Source organism: Plectropomus leopardus, chromosome 14 (assembly GCF_026936395.1).
Source record: "Plectropomus leopardus strain MGB_pleo_1.0 chromosome 14, ASM2693639v1, whole genome shotgun sequence".
Taxonomy (NCBI): Eukaryota; Metazoa; Chordata; class Actinopteri; order Perciformes; family Serranidae; genus Plectropomus; species Plectropomus leopardus.
The window spans coordinates 30579972-30601835 of NC_142189.1; the positions used below are offsets into that span (position 1 = coordinate 30579972).

General features: G+C 38.4%; 2 protein-coding genes across 5 annotated transcripts in view; both read left to right on the top strand.

Annotated features, from left to right (window-relative positions):
- Positions 1 to 16355, top strand: part of pals1a (protein associated with LIN7 1, MAGUK p55 family member a) — a 38363-nt gene extending 22008 nt beyond the window's left edge. The window contains exons 5-17 of the mRNA XM_042500911.2: positions 732 to 839; positions 4333 to 4410; positions 4540 to 4680; positions 7214 to 7375; positions 9023 to 9100; positions 9282 to 9465; positions 10092 to 10163; positions 10518 to 10589; positions 11244 to 11411; positions 11505 to 11594; positions 12367 to 12479; positions 12695 to 12805; positions 12938 to 16355. Of these exons, the coding sequence (XP_042356845.1) occupies positions 732 to 839; positions 4333 to 4410; positions 4540 to 4680; positions 7214 to 7375; positions 9023 to 9100; positions 9282 to 9465; positions 10092 to 10163; positions 10518 to 10589; positions 11244 to 11411; positions 11505 to 11594; positions 12367 to 12479; positions 12695 to 12805; positions 12938 to 13114 (1554 nt within the window). The 3' untranslated portion in view covers positions 13115 to 16355. The remainder of the gene's footprint in view (positions 1 to 731; positions 840 to 4332; positions 4411 to 4539; positions 4681 to 7213; positions 7376 to 9022; positions 9101 to 9281; positions 9466 to 10091; positions 10164 to 10517; positions 10590 to 11243; positions 11412 to 11504; positions 11595 to 12366; positions 12480 to 12694; positions 12806 to 12937) is intronic.
- A 3139-nt stretch (positions 16356 to 19494) lies between these two features.
- ccdc88c (coiled-coil and HOOK domain protein 88C) overlaps positions 19495 to 21864 on the top strand; it is a 69858-nt gene continuing 67488 nt past the window's right edge. For all 4 annotated transcript variants that reach the window (XR_006106506.2, XM_042500373.2, XM_042500374.2 and 1 more), the window contains exon 1: positions 19495 to 20126. Coding sequence is in view for 3 of the 4 variants with exons in the window: in XM_042500373.2 (XP_042356307.2) it covers positions 20067 to 20126 (60 nt within the window). In the remaining variant the exon portion in view is untranslated. The remainder of the gene's footprint in view (positions 20127 to 21864) is intronic.

Consider the following 21864-nt stretch of genomic DNA (forward strand, 5'->3'; position numbering starts at 1 on the left):
AACAAAAAATATATATATGTAAATGAGTAAATGAAAGAATAAAAACAAAGGAAAAAAACAAAAACAAACACAGACATCACCCAGAAAAATAACATGTAAATTCCATTTAAATACATAATTAAAATAGTATAAATGTGGTATTTTGGTCAGTGTTCTCTAGCTGTTTGAAAAAACAATTTTCTAAATCTACTAATTTCTTGCAAAAAAGCAAGGGTTCGAAAGGTTCTGAACGCAGCACAAGAAAAGTCAGGTCAGTCCAAGTTTCAAAGAGTCAAACTCACTATGTTGTGTCCAGAACAGCTGATGAGTTTTCAGTTTGTGTTTGATCAGCAGTGAGATGTGCAACATGTCTTTGATCGGTCATGTTGGTTAGTTATCAGTGCTCGCCCTAACTTTCCTGTTCTTCTGTATTTCCCAAAAGAAGTGTAAATGGACAAAACAAATTATCAAAGACAACCTGAGTGGACCCCGTCAGTTTGAAAACAGCAAATAGAAAAGCTTAATGAACAGTGTATACATATAGACACTTTCTTCATAAATCAGTGATCCACAGTAACAAAGTGTGAACATTTCACAGCGTGGTAGATTTAATTTCTCATTGGTGTCACTTTTAAACAATATCAAAAAATACAGGTGTAGTGATGAGAAAGGAGAACATGTATATACTTACTGTTTGAGCTGCAGCTTGAAGGAATCTAACAGAACATGTTGGTGTCTGTTTTCACCTTTAGTCTGACTTCCAATCAGCGCTGAAGATCCATAATGCCGTGGCCACCAGCATGCACCGACCCTCCCCTCCATACCCACACACACACCAGGCACTTCAGCTGGCCATGGAGGTACATCCACTTTGATTTTATGTCATCTGTTTAATTCCTTGACAGCTCTTGTTGCATCACGGTCATCTAAGAGAGGGCTAACACACGCGCACGCACACATGCACAGCGACGGTCTAGGTCAACGAGTGTGTTCGCAAACAACGATGTTGGAGACAGAGCTGCTCTGTTCAGCATCAATTAGAGCCGAGCACGGGTGCTCCGAGTATGTGCATGTAAACACACAGACTAATTTCTGTCAGCCAACTCTTTTATTTTGTAATCATATTTAATCAGCAGCCTGTTTAATTAAAGATTTATCCGTCAGTTTGAGCTCATATGTGAGTTGATTCATCAGACAGAGAGATCCAGAGCTGCTGGACTGACTGAAATGATTTAAAGTAGAGAACTAAGTAGTAAAGTAGTAAAGTAGTGTAAAGTTAGATGTTTTTATGGTTGACTACCAGATGACAGCAGGGTGATGATAACCAGTTCAAGTGAAGCCAACATTCAGGATGCTCACACAATTAGTGCTGCCATTCTTTTTCGGCCCCAGAGTTGATTTGGCGAGCTCTTAAGATCTATTCATGGCTCATTTCAGTGGAATCTCATTAAAGAGCAGCACATTATTTCTGCTCCATGTTGGCATCTCCGCCCCCTGCCCTGCATTTGGCTTTAAAGCAAAAAAAGGCTCTCAGCTCTCATACTGCAGTCCCACAAACACGTTCCTTTGTCATCGATAATGAAGTGGAAAAGAAATGATAAAAATAAAAACAGTCACAGTGGGCAGCAGGATTTTAGGCTCTCAGAATATGTTACTGGATTTTATGTCCAGCTCGTAGCTTCTCTCCTCCCAGTTTTAGATTAAATCAGGCCAGCTACAGAAACTGTTTTAAATCCTCACCCAATTTGAAATTAAGGACAAATTTCACAAATTGTCCTCTCTCTTTTCATTCTAACATGATAATGTTAGTACATAGCAGAAGATATAATGTAGAGAATAGATGGTTCCTGCCACATTTGAACAAACTGTTGCCCAATCTAACCTAACAAATACACTGTTATTCTTATGTTGTCTCCATGTGACTTTTGGCCTCATTACAGAAAAATATTTTAAATGCTTGTCCTTTCCTAACTGTTAGTTTCAAAGATAGGGGAAAAAATATCCTCCCATTACAGAAACAATTTCTAAACACCTGGCTGTGTCTTATAACATCTCAGACCTCCTATCTTTTCTAAATTTTCTTTAATCAGCACTTGTCATGCTTGAATTATTTACTGAATTATTAATTATTAATTATTTATTGAATTATTTATTATTTATTTAATTATATCTGAACAAAAACTGAGCAATGCTTTTGTTTTTACTCCCAAATTTTCACATTTAAATTAAAGAAACACTTTGTATGCACTCGAAAGATATATTTCTCTCAACTTTTAGTCACAAATTTGTTAAAATCCATGTTAGTGAGCACTTTTCAATTCACATGCATAAAGTTGCTTATGTGATATTAAGAAGGGTGAACTCACACATCGCCAAGGTGCAGGTATGGTCGGTAACGTCAATTATTCAGAAAAATACAATCATACACAGGCTTTTCTCTGATGCAAAACATTTCAGCAGCAAGCTGCCTTTTAGCCTGCTTACTCAGCTTCGCTTAGCAGGTAGAGCTTAAGTTACTACAAGTCCTATTACATGTGTTTTTCAAACATGTCTATTTCCCATTGAATAGTCCCAACAGAGGCAACAGAAGTATGTATTTTGTAATTCCCACACCCCAAAAATGTGCTTAAAATCCAACTAAATCCCTGTGTGCAGTTGCTGCTGGAATGGATGTGAAATGGGCGTTTCTTTTTTTCTTTATGGACGGTTATCTGCACAGCGCACTTTGAATGACATCACAATCGAGAAGTGATTGGTTGGTTAGAATGTGAATCCTGGACAATTATTCATCGATCCAGGGACAACACTTGTGATATCAGATCAAGATGCAGATTGAACATCATCATTGCTGCACGGCTGTGCCTTGAAATGGTCACTCTTAACACAATGCCACAGATGAGGGAGCGTGCTATTGGCCTGCTGACTGCAAGAATGTCCACCAGAGCTGTTTTCTGTGAACTTAATGTTCATTTCACTGCATTAAATCATCTCTGAATTTGGCACTACATCCAACCAGCCTCCCACTTGCACAAGTTTATAACAATGACAAAGTGCTGTTAGATCAAGATCCTAGTGAGGATGATGCATGCAGATAAGCTTCCCTGAGACGGTTTCTGTCTATTTGTGCAGAAATTCTGCGGTTATGTAAACCAAGTGTTGAATCAGCTGTTCAACTGGCTGCTTTCAGACGATCCTGCAGGTAAAGAGGCTGGATGTGGAGGTCTTACCTGTGGTCTGTGGTAGGGAAACAACATCGGCAACATCTTATAGTAGTGAAATAAACATTCAGTTTATAGGTAACAGCTCTGCTGGGCATTTCTACAGGCAGCATGCCTCTGACACACAACTTGTGACGTCTGTGTCATGTTCTGTGTGATCAAACTGCATATTTTGGAGTGGCCATTTACTGTGACCATCCAAAGACACACCTTTAACAAAATTGCAACCAAAATGTGACGATTATATATCTGTTGAGTGCATAGAAACCTTAGAACTTTAACTTAAACCTGAAAAAAAATGGGAGCAGAAACATAAGTGTTGTTCAGTACGTGTTTAGAATATACATGAGATGCTTGTATCTTTGATTAGAATGTACCAGTGGGCTACTGGAGATTGGAAAGCCATAATATTAACAGCTCTCACTTGTCACTGGCTGGTCAGCTTGCTATCATGAACGAAAAAAGACGGGCTTTCACTTTTAGCTACAACAAGTTGGAGGCATGAATTGTAAACTTCCACCTTATAGGAAAGTTTTGTTTCTTTTTTTTTCTTTTAATGTCATCATATGGTTTGAGTAGCAATTTCGTCATCATATTTCAGGGTTCATGTTGTTCTGCATCTTCATTGTTTTTGCTATTCAGACCTGTGGCTGCTAATTCTTTTAAATTTTTGAGCAGGTTCTATGCCATCCTAATGTAGGATTTCTAACTTGGGAATTCCTTAAGTTAGGACAGTTGTGAAATAGCTAAATTGCTATCCTAAGATAAGATAAATGCAGGTAGGAAACATGTTTCTGCAATACAAAAACTCCTAAGTGCCATCCTAAACTGAGATTAAACATGATGTCAGATTTAGGAATTTTCTGTAATGAGGCCTCAGATTAATCCTCCCACTGTAAAGAACAGAAAATAAATTCACTTCATTGTAACCTGAGCCCAGAATGGATGAACCCTTCATTATTTTGTATGAATTTAGTTTGAGGGCTGTACTTTACAACGAGGCATATAATCACTTACTGCAAAATTATTATGTGATGTTCAGAGTTGTCTGCAGTTGCTACGGCGATAATATACTATTGCTATGGTAATATTTCTGGTCATGATGCCAATGATGTTTATGTTGCTATGGATCCAGGCCAGGAATCTCATCCAGTCAAGTCAGAACAAAGAGGGACTCGAACTCCACAGCCTGCTGTCAGACACACACATCCAGGTAGACACACACACACACACACACACACAAAGTTGTATTAGCAAATACACAAAAGATTCCTGTAGCGATTGTCATTGCTTCAGTCCTTTAGCTAAGCTTTTTGTGTGCGTGTGCATGTGTGTTTTGCAGTCATTGCTCCTGGCTCATGACAGCATAGCAGAGATGGAAATGCAGCCTGAGCCGCTGCCTGCCCAAGGAGAAACACTGACCCAGTGGGGGGGAGAGACTGTCAAGATAGTTCGCATTGAGAAAGCCCAGGACATACCACTGGTAAGACGAACACTTATTCACTCACATAAAATCAATGAGTAGGCAGTTACATAGAGAGCTGACATCCTGCCACACTTGAGCTTTCTGCTAGCTTTTAATCGCTCAGTGTAATTACTGGTAGAGGAACGACTGGGGTCTCTCTTTGTCGAGATTGCATGTTTTCCTACTGCCTACCCACAGTCAGGTTAGGATTAGACTCTTAAAATCACCTACACTCTGGGGGTGAATCAAGGACAGTATATAAACGTGGACGAAGCAGCTCCACTCCACTCCTCCCACTGTACAAAAATGAAGCCAAAATATCCAGGATACAGCTGCTGCAATCTTGCACCGGTGACATAATTTGAGGCAAGAGTCAGCACAACAGAGATCGGGAAGTGAAGCCATAGTATGGGGTTCCTGCCTATACAGTGGCGCAAACCAGTAGCAAAAAATGCCAGTTAGTAGTACCAATTGACACTCACACAGTTGTCAGTCTTGATGTCACACCCTCTTTCTATGGCATCAATTAGTGAAACTCACAGAATTGGAAAAGAATCAATGTGCAGTGGTAGCTTAGGGTGTCCCTTGTGTGTGTCCCCTTTTTATCATTTTGTGTCCCCTTTCTAAATTTGGACATTTTTGCAGGCCCGTGAATGCAGTTCCAGCAGAACTAATCATGAGGTGTTTGAGGAGTGAGACTCACGGTGCAGATAATTAATCCTATTAGAGCTGTTAGAGCAATGTAGGAGAGGAGCAGCTGCTGCAGAGGTGGTGAATGCAAACTTTAAGACGCTGTGCAATTGGCATTTAAGTTTCACTTTCACTGCACCTGGTGTTTAGCTGCTCCAACGGTACACAAAGAAAGCTCTGCACTCCAAGAGTATGTTGCAATGTATAACTGAACAGTATATATATATTCCAACAGGGCTCCTAATGAACCGTCCAGCTTCAATAATAAACTAATAAATCAGTTCATGGAGGCAGATGAATCATGACAGGCGGCTACAAATAAATGAATGTGTGGGAAATCCTGTATTGATTAACTAATTCAAACACTTGAACAAACATCAGGGTGATGAGAACTACCTTAAAAAACAAAAAACATCTTTGGGAAAACTTAATTTGACGTCCACTTTGAGTTTTCAGTTTGGCCAATGTCCCATTTACTAACATGGAGTGGGCAGGGTTTGTGACCTATACTGCAGTCAGCCACCGGGGGGCGATAGAGATGTTTTGACTTCACTTTTTGGGCACTGCCTTTCCGTACACTTTATTCTACAGTCTTTGATGTGAATGTGTGAATGATAATATATCATATTAACGCATATGTGGCAGCCCTGTGATTTCAGGGTGTTTAGTGAGAGTTGGAAGCAGCTTCAGAACTGAAGAATTGGCAGAGATTATGGATAGATTAATACAAGTAAACGTTTTCAGAATAGTCATGTATTTTATTTGTGTGTAATGAAATTGGTTCGGTAATCCTCAGTGGATAACATTGCACATAATATAACATAATGGCACATTTCTTTTCTGCAGCTGTCGGCGAAAGCTAGCTCTATAATGCTTCGATCTGTGATGTTTTGTTTCCCATCACATACATTTCTTCATTGTCTCTCTGCTTTCCTTCTCTCCCTTCTTGTTTGCCACCTAGCTGAAATTATGGTAATATATTTTTAAAAATCAGCAGGCAAGTTTGGCAAAAATGTCATGAAAAGTCATGGAAAAGTTTTGAAATTTGATCATGAAAATGTGTGGGAACCCTGTTGTAGTAAACTCAGGTAGAGAAGAAACAGTCACATGTTTGGGTCAGGGACCCCGGGTAGGAAGAAAGAATAATAATGTGGGCATCATCTGGCATCAGTTAACATGATATGGGACAGACTGAAGCTAAATGTAAATAGTGTTGAAAGGAAACTCAAGCTTTGTTTCATCACTTGAAACATGATCACAAGAGTATATGGCCAAGAAAAAGTAATGCCAGAAAAACTCTCACCTCATTCACATGTCACATGCAGAAGCCTGTTACACAGTCAGTGCTAACATCACTCCATACACTCAGACATGGATGAGATAATAGAAGCCATAAAAGTGTCATTCAAACCTAATTTTAAAAACATATAGAGTAATTTGTCAGTACTAAACTGTGATATGGATTACAGGGGTCATATTGCTTCCAGCCCAATCTGCAAATATGGCTCTCTTAAGGCTTTTAAGCTTTAGCACTTAAGACTTATGGGATAGGAGACACATCACTAGTAGTTGAACCAAAAATAACACATTATTTGCCCTCTTTTGAATATTATGCTTTTTTCCCCCTTTTTTAAAAATCTCTCTGTAAGGTATTTAAGCTCTCTTTTAGGATAAGTGCTTTATAATTAATGTGTCTGTACATAATTTAATTAGTAGAATCTCTGATTGAATTCAGTAAAGTACCATTTTTTTTGTCTTTCCTGGGGCCAATATTCTGTAAATGATATGCTGCACATAACACTGGCCTGCAGTCATGTTTATCTATTATAACACTGCTTGTGTGTGTGTGTGTGTTGTATAGGGGGCGACTGTCCGTAATGAAATGGATAGTGTGGTGATCAGTCGTATTGTTCGAGGTGGAGCAGCTGAACGGAGTGGACTTCTGTCGGAAGGAGATGAGATACTGGAGATCAACGGCATCGAGATCAGAGGCAAAGATGTCAACCAAGTCTTCGATATTCTTGTAAGTAAATCCTCATTTACACAGTTCTTTAATTTCATGAGAAATACCATCACTGAGGGTTGTAACGCTACACAGGAGTTACGGTTCAGTGCGAGTTTGGTACAGCAGAAAAAATTATGCAATTGATTAATTAAATTTAATTAATTAATTAATTAATTATTATTAATACTATTATTATTATTATTATTATTATTATTATTATTATTATTATTATTATTATTACATTAACTAAATTGACATATCTGTATGTTTTCATTTATTTTGAATACTTGTGTGTGTGTTTCCTTTTTTGTTTTTGAGCTTCTGTGAAGCTCACTGCGCCTGCTGCTCTGCTGCTCCGCCTGTGCCCAGAGTGTGCCCTCTGAATAACCAAACTGTATATATTTATACATATATATCTACATATATATATATATATATATATATATAAATATATATTTGAACAGTGCTCCTTATGAACTGTTCAGCTCCAAAAATAGAAAATCAATACATGGCAGTGAGTAGATTAATGTGTGGGAAACCCTATATTTATCTGTTTCATGTAAAAGGGACCATGTGCAGTTTAAAACAGAAATGTTACCATTTGATTAACTGGACCAGGTTATAGCTTAGAGCTAATTCACATCTGCAGTCTCTCAGCAGGTCAGAACAAACACACAGCACCATGACATGATAATATCAAGTTTACAAGAGGAAGAGAAGAAGAAAACACACATACAAGATAAATAATACACACAATAGCATATGGTATAAAGCAATACAAAAAAGAGGACAGACAATGCAATATAAAACTACAAAAACAGCACATCACTTAGAAAACACAGAATAAAAAGCTACACACAATAGGGCATTACAAGTGAATGCTTGTCAAATTAAAAACCAGTTCAAGGTCAGTGAAAAGAGCTGCAACTCCTCATATTTGTAGCTTTTACAGAAAAAAGCTGATCTGTCCCTTACAGAGGCTAATTTAGAGGATCTAAAAGAACTTACTGAGAGAGAAAACACAAAGTCAAATAGTGGAGGAGGGGCCAAACCATTCATAATTTTATAAAACAGGCATAAATTTGAAAATAATCTAAAATTCTCAAGGCACAGTAAATTCTATTTCTCCAGAATCCTACACTGATGATATTGCAGGGGCTTTTCTCCAAAGTTTTTAAGGTTTGTTTGTACAAGTCCTCAAGAGGTCTCAAGGCTGACTGGGCAGCCTGCCCCTACCATGTAATACAGTACAACATATGCTCGAGGATCAAAGCATGCATAAACATCTTAGCAGGATCCGGAGAGACAGTTTCTAATGTGTCTGAAGTTTACCAAGTTATACTTGTAGTTTTCACCATTTTCTTTATATGTCGCCTAAAGCTGAAATTTTGATCCAGAATCACATCAAGATATTCTTTTGCCTTTTGCCTTTAATATAAATGTTGACATGAGGAGGTTGTTACTGACGTTTAGACTTAGACATGACCGATCGAGCCATTGTGTAATTTTTTAATAATGCACTGTTAGCTCGGTTCCTGCTAACTGTGGTGTTTTTTGCATGTGTGTACATGATAATCACTCAGAGATCAGTGGACCAAGACAAGCTGATGAATAACAAGTGCTGTTCTCTGTCTCTCTCTCTTTTTGTTTCTGTGTGTGTGTCAGGCGGACATGCACGGCCTCCTGACCTTTGTGCTGATTCCCAGCACTCAGAGCAAACCTCCTCCTGTCAAAGAGACTGTGGTGAGTGCTGAGTCCTCAACATCTGAGGACTCGAGGTCGAGCAGATATTCCATCATAGAACGGATCAAAAAGTGTTGACAGAAATGAGGTTTGAAATTGTCTTGTTTGAAATGTAAAGTCGGTCCAACCTCGTCTCATGTGTCTGTCTCTCTCTCCATCTCACTTGTGTCTCTTCCCTCAGATCCACGTGAAGGCACATTTCGACTATGACCCATCAGACGACCCCTACGTGCCTTGCAGAGAGCTGGGCTTGTCTTTCCAAAAAGGAGATATTCTCCACATCATCAGTCAGTCAGACCCCAACTGGTGGCAGGCTTACAGGGACGGAGACGAGGACAACCAGCCACTCGCTGGACTGGTACCAGGTACTTCTGTGTGTCCATTCAGCCGTTTATTTCTTTGTGTTGGGAGTTTCTGTTGGAACTTTTGAAGACTGCTCATATGGAGGACTGAAACTGACAAAATCAAAAATAAATAAATGAGTAAATGCCAATATTTATTTAATTTCCCATTAAATTTTCCATTTTATTTAGCAGTTTGCATTTAGTTTGCTTTTTTATATTTCTTTATACATAAATAAATGGATAAATTTTTACACAAATAAATATATATATTTAACAATGAATAAACATGTGAAATGGAAAATAAAATTGGAAATTAAATAAAAAGGGGAATTTGTATGCAAAGTGGAAAGTAATACAGAAATAAATAAGCAAATAAAAATGAAAATGTATAATTTAATAAATAAAATAGAAAATTAAATGGGGAATTAAATAAATATTGGCATTTTGGCATTTTAATTTTTTTGTTGACAAATTTCTTTCTTTATTTTTTGATTTTGTTGGTTTCACTCTTCCATATGCTCAGTGAAACTCTTGTGGGTAAAATGCACAAGGTGGTTGGTAATCTGTGGCACTCCTCTGCAGAAACTTGTGTTCCTCTCTTTACTGATGGCTGTTTTTTTCTCTTTTATTCTCTTGTTTTTCTACAGGGAAGAGTTTCCAGCAGCAGAGAGAAGCCATGAAACAAACCATAGAAGAAGACAAGGAGCCAGAGAAGTCTGGTCAGTCGCTCTACTCTCTTTAACCTGCTGACTGAACATAACCAGTTTATGGTTATGGTTTGATTACGGCATACTTAATAAACAGTAGTTTATTAGTAGTAATTTAATTTAGGGCATGTTTTTGTCCAATTTTCTACCTACCTAACTTACATGGTGTCACGTTGGCCACCCCCAAAATGTGCTTTTTTGCACCTCCAACACACACTTACAAATTCCAAGCAAAAGATTGGTTAGCTTTCTCGTGCTGAAGAGAAGTATTAATTGAGTAAATATATATATATATATCCCCATACAATAAGTGTAATGCAATAAGCCTTGTCGCTCCGAAGTGTTTAAAGTTGTCTATGTTTGCAGGAAAGCTTTGGTGTGCAAAGAAGAACAAGAGGAAGAGAAAGAAGCTGCTGTACAACTCTCACAGGAATGATGGTACCACTTCCTGTCTATCTCTGACTCTGACCAAAAATGAATCACATGTAATTGGGGCACAACTTTAATGTGCATATAAACAGCAACAACTCGTAGTCACACATCTGCATGACAGTGTTGTCACTGGAGGAGAAAAATGACTGATGAAGGCATGAATGGATATCACATGTACTATTCAGATGGACATATTTCTCCAGACAGTATTCTAGATTTTATTCCAGTATCATTATTAAATAGTTGCTACATGATCAAATGCACTTTGAGTATATGAAGTTTCAACATTAAATGTCTTGTTTTTGACATAAGTTCAATTGAATACAGGTCAAAAGCAGATTTGCAAATCATTGAATTGTGTTTTTATTGACGTTTTTACACATGATCTCAACTTTTTGGGGAATCGAGGGTTGTAGATACAGATCATTACAGTTCAAATATGGTGCTGTTTTTTAGAAACAAACAGGATTACCTATTCATTACTGATTTACTGGCTTACATCTTGATTGATTTGTGTTAGACATGTTATATTAGTCATGATTTCCTCTCTTTGTTTATCTTCCCTGTTTGTTTCCCTCTTTGTTTGCATCTGTCTTTTTACATTTTTTTTTTCTTTGGATGTTATAACTTTTTCATGTACTTCTTTTTCCATTTGTCCAGATATGGATAATGAGGAGATTCTCACCTATGAGGAGATGGCTCTGTACCATCAGCCGGCCAATAGGAAGCGACCGATTGCACTGATTGGTCCAACCAGCTGCGGGCAGGCAGAGCTCAGACAGAGACTGCTCAACAGTCAGCCAGAGCGCTTCGCTGGAGCTGTACCCCGTAAGACACACACGAAAACACACGCACTCACTGTACATATGCTTTTATGTGTTTGTGTATATACTAACCTCTGTGTGTGTGTGTGTGTTGTAGACACCACGCGGAGCCGTCGAGATGGCGAGCTGAGTGGTCGAGATTACCATTTTGTGTCTCGTCAGACCTTTGAGGCTGAACTGGCAGCAGGTAAGCTTTCATGTTAGTGGGTACTCTGATTGTGGAAATGAAATTTGGTATGACCGTCTTCAGTCAGTGTCACACTGCTTGTTTTTTGTCACTGACATAGCGGAGCAAATTTAATCATTAATAGTCAATTAATATAAAAACGCAACAATAAATGATTTGTCCTAAACACTTCAGTTGGTACAAAGATGAAGAAGAGTGATGGCACTCAGCTTCAGCTGTCAGAGACAAAAGGTTTATATCAAATAACAATATGTCACCTCAAATTCATTGATGGGATGCCACCCAGTGTGGGGAACACTTAAAAATGTATCAGATTGGTCTCATTATTTCAGGCTGCTACGGATAAGGTTCTAGACCTAGAAACTCTATATTTATTCACAAAAATCATGGAATATTTAAATTTGTACAAAAAGCACAGGAGCTGCAGACCTTTGTCGCACTGCGTAAATATGCAATGCTCCTGTTGCAAAGCATAAAAAAAACAACTGCTAGACTCAGAAAATACAAAAACGCTTAGGAGGGCATGGCCTCTTCGACATGTAGCAACAGTATCAGAGGCCTGTTATTAAAGTGAGTGATAAAAACATTCAAGGGTTTAAAGGTTCAAAGGTTCAACTATAATTTTCAGACTGGAACGAGAAAATGAAATGTTACAACAGTGCAAGTAATTACGAGCACACCCAATGCTGTTAAGCTACATAACTGTCAACATCATTGCCTGATGTGAAGAAACGACAGCATGTCAACACTTCACTGTGTTTTTTTTTTCCAGGAAAGCTGATCGAGTCTGGCGAGTTTGAGAAGAACCTGTATGGGACGAGTACAGACTCAGTGAGACAGGTCATCAACACTGGAAAAATCTGTGTGCTCTGTCTGCACACACAGGTTGGTACATACACACGCACACACACACACACACACACACACACACACACACAAGTGCTGACTGAGCAGAACATAGCTTAAAAAGTTGGGTTGAATGCTTATGCATTGTGTGTGTGTGTGTGTGTGTGTGTGTGTGTGTGTGTGTGTGTGTGTGTGTGTGTGTGTGTGTGTGTGTGTGTGTGTGTGTGTGTGTGTGTCTGTCTGTCTGTCTACAGGCTCTGAAGGTGCTGAGGAGTTCCGACTTGAAGCCTTACATCATCTTCATAGCTCCGCCCTCCCAGGAAAGACTCCGAGCCCTATTGGCTAAAGACAACAAGAATCCCAAGGTTCCTGTCCTGCTGTCTCCACTGCCTGTTCACACTTAGTCCAAGATAAATGTCACTGCTGTTTACATCTCTATGTTTGCCTCACTAACGTGTGTGTGTGTGTGTGTGTGTGTGTGTGTGTGTGTTGGACAGCCCGAGGAGCTGCGGGACATCATAGAGAAGGCGCGGGAGATGGAGCAGAGCTGCGGTCACCTGTTTGACGCCGTCATTGTCAACACGGACCAGGACAAAGCCTACAATGAGCTGCTACGACTCATCAACAAACTGGACACTGAACCTCAGTGGGTGCCCTGCTCCTGGCTGCGCTGAACACACACACACACACACACACACACACACACACACACACACACACACAAGTCAGTGACAATGGAGTACACATTTTTAAACTCAACCAACTGGAAGCTGAATGCTGTGACAGAGGATTGGGGCTGCTGTTAGAGAGAAAACCAATCTGAGATTTACAAAGGTGCAAGGTTATGAGAAAATGATGATTTATGTAAAAACATCACAATATTAACCCTTTGAAACTTTATCAAATTGGCTCGATTTTTTTCAAAAACATGTCGCGAAAGTAACGAGCAGCGTAACAAGAAATGGCCCCAGACTCGATAAGAAATTACTAGAAAATTACCTGAAAATAAGTGAAAAATAAAAAACAAAATAGTCACAAAAATGAGCTCAAGTAAGTGCTAAAAAACAAATTTATGTAATAGAATTTTACATATAAAGAGAGTAAATATATAGTTTTCTGGACTTTTTTTTCTTGTTTTGTAATATCTATAATACCCCCCAGCTTATTTTCAGATCATTTCCTTGTCACCTTTTACCATTTCTTCGCAATTTGCAAGACATATCTTGCCCTGTTGCTCGTTATGTTTTTCCCATGCTTTTAAAAAAAAAAATTCTAGAGATTATTTTTGGGGCTTTACCTTTATGAGACAGGACAGATTTAGCATCAAAGGGGGAGCTGATAATGTCACATCAACAAGAAACGGGTTGACTGTTAGGGAGCATTAGCCATGTGATTCCAGCATTTACGCCTGTCACTGTGTGTTACCCCACAGCAGCAGTCTTATCATAAATAAAAGAGAGAGAGGCTGACCGAATCAATACGCTGCATACATCTCTACAATTAATGAGATTTTACCAGTTTTATATAGTCAAATCTACAGTAAAGTTGCAAATTTGACAAAATTGCAAGGTCGCTCAGGATTCACATGGATTGGCTTAATTTGTGTTATTATTAATATTGTTAGTTATTGAGGAGAAATCCTAATATTATTAGATTACTTTGTTATATTACAAGAAAAAGTAAGACCAGAGTGAGAATAAGTGCCATTAAATAAGTCACAATATTACCAAAGTTGTAATTTTACTCGAAAAATTCCTAAAAAATGTGTGAATAAAGTTGTGCTTTCACAAGAAGATCTTTTGGGGGACATTTTCCCTTTATTCATAGGACAATTGAAGATGAGACAGGAAAGGTGGGGTGGTGGGGGGGTGACATGCAGCCAAGGGCTGCAGTCTGGATGTGAACCCGGGCCGTTGCAGAAGCCTCAGGAATATGAGGCGAACACTCTACCTGGTGAGCTAGAGACCACCCTGAAAAATTAGTTTTTAGAGCAAAATCTTTGGATAAAATTGCGTAGGTTAGAACATATACATGTTTGAATATGTGACAGTTGTTATTATTTAATACTGCACACTAACTGTTTGAATCAGCTGTTGATGCTGACACGGCTCAAAAACGTGAAAAGCACTCCTGCTGCTCTCCTCCTGCTCTCTCTGCTCTCTCTGCTCAGTTGACACAAACTAACACAGCACAACAGGATCTCCGCTCACCCATCATATTACAACTGTATAACATGACTTTTTTCTTGTACTCTTGAAAAAACATCTCTCCTTATAAAACCATGACTTTACATTATTCCACAAAAAAAAACCCAAAAAACTTTACTGTTGAAATTTTATGACTTTTCTTTGAATTCCAACTTTATTCTCATAACATTAAGGTTTTTTCTCAAAATCTCAGATTTGAGTTTTCCTTGACATCGACCGTCATACTCCTTTGTACTGGAGTGAGTAGATACTCAGTCTTCTAGAATGTTTCCACCTGTTGGCACTGCTAATGACAAACATGCCATGTTAAGTCTTTGTATGTTGTGTGTCCTTGAAGGAAGAAAACCCTTAACTAAGTGATCTTACATCGTGCCTAATGTTTGGATTTAGGAGTGACATTTATACGGCACTGATCTCTGTCTTATTATCACAGTTTTTAGTGAGACCAAAATATGGACCTTGAAATTCTTATTTTTTTGTGTCTTTTTTTGTCTTTTTATTTTTTCATTTTAGCGGTTTTTCCTCATACATGTGGCCCTCATTTGTGATGTATCATTTGCCTTTATCCTGTGATCATTTCAACTATTCAGATGACAAATATTTAAATTTTGACAGACACAGTTTTTTTTTTTTTTTGCAGTGCCGAGAATCCATGTAAACAATTGATTTTGTATTCAACTTTTAATTTTTTCTTTTTTTCTTTTTTTTTCTTTTTTTAAAGAAAATGACTCAGGCTTGGTGTAGATTGAGGCCCCTGGTGAGGAGTAAATGTGAAAATCTCACACACACACACACACACTGAGCCACGACTATTATTGCTTTGAAGAACCCACACACACACACACACACGTCTGTACGAACACACCAAACAGTGCATTAGATGTGGATGTTTCTTTGTATCCGAAGTCTACTCATTTATGGCCTAAAGCTGCAGCCTTCGTAAAAACTGACTGACTGACTGACTAACTTTCTGACTGGTTTTTGGCTGGCTTCTGACTGGTTACTGGCCGGTTACTGACTGGTTTCTGACTGGCTCTCCTGCTAAATTGAACACTATGGCAATAAACACTAATGTAAAGGACGCAGCACTTGATACTTCCTGTTTATTTTCTGACTGACAGACTGTCTCGTCAGCTGACTCTTTTGTCCCGTCTGATCACATTTGAGTAGAAATGACCTCTGAACCCTGTGGGGTGAGCGGGTAAAGAAAACGTGAAAGTTGTAGTTTTTAGTTGTGTTCCTGATCGGCACGTGATGCTGAATTTATTATATATTTAGTGTGTGTGGTTGCGTGAGTGTGTGACTGTGTGAGTGTGTGTGTGTGTGTGTGTGTGTGTGTGTGTGTGTTTGTGTGTGGGTGGGTGAGCGCCGGTCATTAAAGACAGTGAAGTATTATTATTATTATGACCTGAAGTAGACCTGACAAAAAAAATCACTGTTATCACTGGGTAGAGCATTTATATATTTGTAATATTGAAAATAGATTTATTAAGTCCAGAATGCACCAATAGGATCGCAGGTTTCACCTTTCGCCTCAGCTGCCATTGGTCCAGGAGGAAGTGTGGGTGGGGCTAAGTGGAATTAACTGTATTGAATGTAAAGTTAATTGATACCACTTCCTATATATCATCACTTCTTCCTGAGTAAATCTGCTTTTTGTATGAATATTCACAATGAATAAATAAATAAATAGATGATTGATAGAAAAGGACCGACTTTGTGTTTTTTTGATTTAAAGGAACAATTTCCCGCCAGATGTTCATTTGCATACCAATTACCCACTCTGAGTTACATTGAATGCGTGAAGAAAACTCTCTTTTTCTCACATGCCTCCACAGTTAATAAAGAATCCAAAAATAAAGAAAATTTTTGATGAACTGAAGTAAATGGACTTCATGTTTAACAACAGAAAAACGTCAATAAACTCACACGACTTGTAAAGTATCATCTAAGTCTCATCCACTCATATGCCCAGTGCTTCCCAGACACATGAATTGTTGCTAAAACTTCACTCTGTAAGTCTTCTTCTTGGCATTTTGGGGAAATACTAACTATACAACTGGATAAATGAGACTTAGATTATACTGCACGAGTTGTGTGAGAGTTTGTAAGCTAGTGGTTTGATACTTCTCTTGTTTAATATTTTTACATTTATAATTATATATATATATATATATATATATATATATATATATATACATACATTTATTTATTTTTTATTCTTTTCCCACCTGTGGCCTGTGCAACTCATGGTATCCATGTGCTGTGTAATTATTTAATTTAATTAAATTTTGTGTTTTAATTTTAGGCACTCTTGCACTTTGAACTGCATTATATGTGTGAAAGGTGCTCTACAAATAAAGATTATTATTATAGTTTGCTGTAACTTCACTTGGACACCTATGACTCCAATTCATGAAGATTTTTTTTCAGTTTATGGATCTTTCTTTGTGAGGGCTTTTATGAAAAATACAGTTTTATTCACAAATTCAATGTAACACGAGGCGAGTAAATAATCTACAACTGATCATTTTGGGGGTGAAGTATTCCTTTAATATTGTTTTTACTACCTTTCAAATTCTTGTTAAGTCCATGTAAAGTCATAGAAATATTAAAGTTTACATATAAATAAAAACTTTTACTCCTGTTCGACTACATTAAGAGATAATGTTTGTTTCAGCCACCCTTTCCAGTGTGAAATAAATAACAGCTTTAAAAAACTACATTTCCCAGCAGTTGCCACACAGCTGATCACCCATGTACTGCATACTGACAGGTGGCTCTCTGGAAGGACACGTGGTAACATAGAAGAGCCACGAGGCGTCGCTGTTGTACAGATTATAGCTGCTGTGTGTGATCTTCGAAGTGGATCAATATCCGCTGCTCTGCTGCAGTCAACTCTCCCACCTCTGCAGCTCAGCAAAGAACAAAAAAAGCTTTGTTTCCGGAAATACTTTAACACTTTCACTTATTTTGTGACTTCAGTGTAGGCTGCATGTTTGGTCTGGACATGCATTTGGTGAACTTGCCTCTCTCTTGTCTGATCATGCCACATGAAAAGCACACTGTGATTAGACAATAGTTTTCCACAGAAATGACGGATTTCTACAAGTCTGATCCACCACGTGTAATGCTTCACTCCACTCCATTTCCCCCCAAAAATCCTCTGGGCCAGAGAATCGTGGTTCCCAAATGATTTCCTTTGCAACCAGGAGCCCTCATGAAAAGTTCAACACTTTGTAAAAGCTGCAACTGTCACATAGAAATCAGCTGTAGCCAGTTTGTGCTATATGGCTCGTGTGTCTTTTGGAGGAGACCTGATCTCTGCTTTCCTTTTCAACCTGTTTGATGAGTCAGAGATCATCAGGCAGAGCAAGAGGCTTCCCCCAAATTCCCCCAAAAGCCCGTGTCTGGGGCGGGGGGGGGGCGGGGTCCGCAGCAAAGGGCCACAGGCTGGAATCACGAAGATGACCTAAAAAACAAGTGATTACATAATAATAATAATAATTTCTTCAAAAATATTTTGATTAGGTAGTTTTAATTCGTTTATATATATTATATTCTATCAGGAAATTGCCCCTAGATTTTAAAAAATAACGCACACACGCACACACACACACACATATATATTCCAGATAGATAGATAGATAAATCCATATCTTAAATTTAACATCCATTATTCAGTTTTCCCTAAAATACATGGGGAAGGGAACCCTTACCATGGACAGGGTGACCGTTTGGCTCCTATAACAGGCAAATCAATCAATTATTAGAAACAAACATGCATGCATGCATGCACACACAATGGTTGGTTGTCTAGGGATATTTTATTGTTTGGTGATTGATCTCTTTATTTCTCAAACTCATGTGGTCAAACATTTTGGAGGCAACTTTAGTGCTGCATTTAAAAAAAACACCTCACAGCAGCATATAAACTTTTCATTTTGCAGTCATACCTTTGGCTGATTAAAAATGAATTGAAAATTGTCTAATGTAAATGTGAGCTATATTAACCTCCACATAGCTTGACGTTTTTCACAGTCCAGTGTTGATATTTAACAACAAAAAAAGAATAACTGAAATTCAGGCTGCATTCCATTTAGATGTCCCAGTTCTAGGGGCCTGCTGTGGGCGCATTGACTTACTGTGACATTTGAATGGAACTGAGCCATAGTTATGTTCATAGTTACACCTGTTATATTACTGCCATGACAAACCAAAATATCTGTGTCAAAAGTATATTTTGCATGACACTGCACTGTCAAGAATTGCTAATTAAATATGCTGAATGTTTAGCTAATGTTAGCCCATTGGCTAGGAAAGTAACTGCATATCTGGTAAGGTACATGTTACTGTGTGTCTGTTTTGTTAAACAAAAAATGAATATATGCAGCAAAACTAGCTATCATGGAAATATCCCAGCCCCACATTCTCATCATCTGTAAGAAACTCTGTTTTATGAGGAATATTAAAAATAAAATAATATAAAAATTTCATCATATAAGACCATTTAATATAACATACCATCATTACACTCACTCACTACATTAACTAACGGACAAAAATCCACTTATTTAAAGGTACCGAAAAAGTTAATTTTCCATTTTGACTCTATTTAGAGCACTTTAGGAGTTTATTCTAGTGCACTAACTCAACTGAGGAAGATCACTATCTTGTTTAATCTCCGATCTTTGGCAAGTTGACGGTGACGTCAGCCTCAAATAAAACGCTACCAAATTGCTGCACTTTAATTGGCTGGTTTACCGAAAAGGGCGGGGACTACGCTTTTCACAGTAGCTGATTGGTCGGCGCTGCTGTCAGTCAGTCCTCCTACCTCTCCAGTTCAACAGTCAGGTTGATGGAGAGAATAATGAGAGGAGAGGTGCAGAGACGTGCTGCTGATGTAGCAAACAACGGAAACTATTTGTTTTGACGCTCTGTGTTTAACTCTACCGCGTACTTGACGTTTCTCCACTTTGTTTACTTTTCTTTTGTTAATTCACGGCGGTTCCGGCGCTTTACGGTCAGAGTCGTGTATCCCTGGCAACGCGAACAACTGTCCTGCGAAGTTTGGATCAAGTGTTTCAGCTTCAGCCGGAAAAACAAACTGGATATTTACCCGCTCAACTAACTGAACTACTCTGCAGCTGCACGCGAGCGTTTGTGGAGCTATTTTACACAGTTTTTGTGAATTTTAACGCTTTTTAATTGAAAGCCGCTGTTTGGGGAAACGGGACAGCGCGAGACAATAGTGGTGTGGGAGAGAGCTCGTGCAGGGAGGGGGGATCGATGCCTCGCGGGGGCTTTGTTCTGTGCTGTGTGGTGACCTCGCGCGGTCCTGCTGCGGATATCGACTGATTGACCGGTGGATTTATGATCGGTTGGTGATTGATAAAGGGACTCGGGAGCCGCTGGAGCCATGGACGTGACTCTGTCCGAGTTACTGGCCACTTTCATGGAGTCCCCGCTGGTGGTGTGGGTGAGTGGGAGCAGCACGCGCGCACTCGGCGGTGCAGTGATGCACACGAGTTGCTGACCTCTGTCTCTGTTTGACTTTCTCTCTGTTTTCTCTCTTCTGTTTCACTTTGGATACATTTGTTTACGAGAACGACCTGACTAACTAGTTATAAGCAAATAGTCTTCACCTGTAATGTACATTTCTGCAGTAGTTTGAACTTTTAACCGAATTATTGACACTGTCCACACTGTTACACTGCACAGACAGGGAGATTTTCAGTATAAAAGCCTCAGATTAAGTGAATCATTGAGATATATTGGCTGGTGTCTCTGGGACTTTCCATGTTTAGATCTCATAATAACTGTCAGACAGAGAAAAGTTAATTTTCAGTTTCCACTGCTTCACTGGTTCCAGCTGCAGCTCCTTAGTTATTTCTGTACCACTTTCTGTTCTTTTGCTATTAAATTGCTGATGTGTGCAAGAAGAAATTCAACCCAAATATTCTTACTATGTGTGTGGTTTTAGCTGTCTTGCTTGTCCAATGGGTGAATGAGTTTCAAAAATGTTGACTATCTTCATCATACAGAGCTGCAGCTGATTTCACTAAGCTGACAAAGCTTTAAGCAGTGACTGAGCAAATAAATGGTTAAAATGGATGGAAACTAAATCCAGAGTAAAGAATCATCTGTTTGCCCAACTGCACACATCAGAAATGTATACACCTAATTTTAAGCATTTTAAACTTGTGCAAATTAACTTAACATCATAATAGGAAGATGGCAATGAGCAACTTAAGAAAACCCCAAAATTAGCAAAAAAAAGGACAACTGATACAAATGGAATGATTGTTGTAATTTTATTTATTTAAATTCAATTTTTTTAATCTATTCTGTATACAGAACATCTACTGTCTGTCTTGAAGGTGGGATCCCTCCTCATTTGCTCTTCCTAAGATTTCCATGATTTTTTCCAGATTTTTGGGGGGAGTTTTTCTTATCCGCTATGACGGTCCAAGGACAGAAGGATGTCATATGCTGTAAAATTTTATGAGCCATATTATGATTTGTGATATTGAGCTTTATTAATACAATTGACTGGACTTGACTACAAGAGAATTACCTGAATATTATAAAACAAAACGATAAAGTGAAAGATAAAGACAAAAACTACAACAACAACCTCCCGCAGCCCCCAACCAAACAAGGGATTGAGCTGAAAAAAAGTGCTGAAAGAAAAATAATAATTTTTAAAAATATTGTGAAATATATAATTATGATAATTATAAATGCATTTTTTTTTTACATTTTCCATAGCTTTAAAAAAAAAATATCCAAATCTACTAATTTCTTTCGATTTGCAAAGCATCTCTCGCCAAGTTTCTCATTGCTTTTCTTCCCATGTTGTCAAAAACAGCAAATCAGTCTGCGTGGGATTCAAAGGTTTAAATACATGTGAAGGTATTTGAACGCAGCACAAGAAAAGTGATGTCTGTTCATCATTAATGAAAAGTTCTTCACAACATTAAAAGAGAACAAAAAATAGAAGAATGTCAAATTAAATATAGTCATTCCATAGTAGGCTTTGTTATCAGTGTGTTCACAGTGAGCCTGGGACCCATTTTAATCTTCCTGCAGGCCAATATTTGGGCTTCCATCCCAGACTGTGACAACCCACAGAGCAGTCAACAGGTTATTACTCTGCTCTACTTCCTGTTTGGCTGTGACCCCATCCTGTTGACCTGAGCGGTCAACCAACAGTG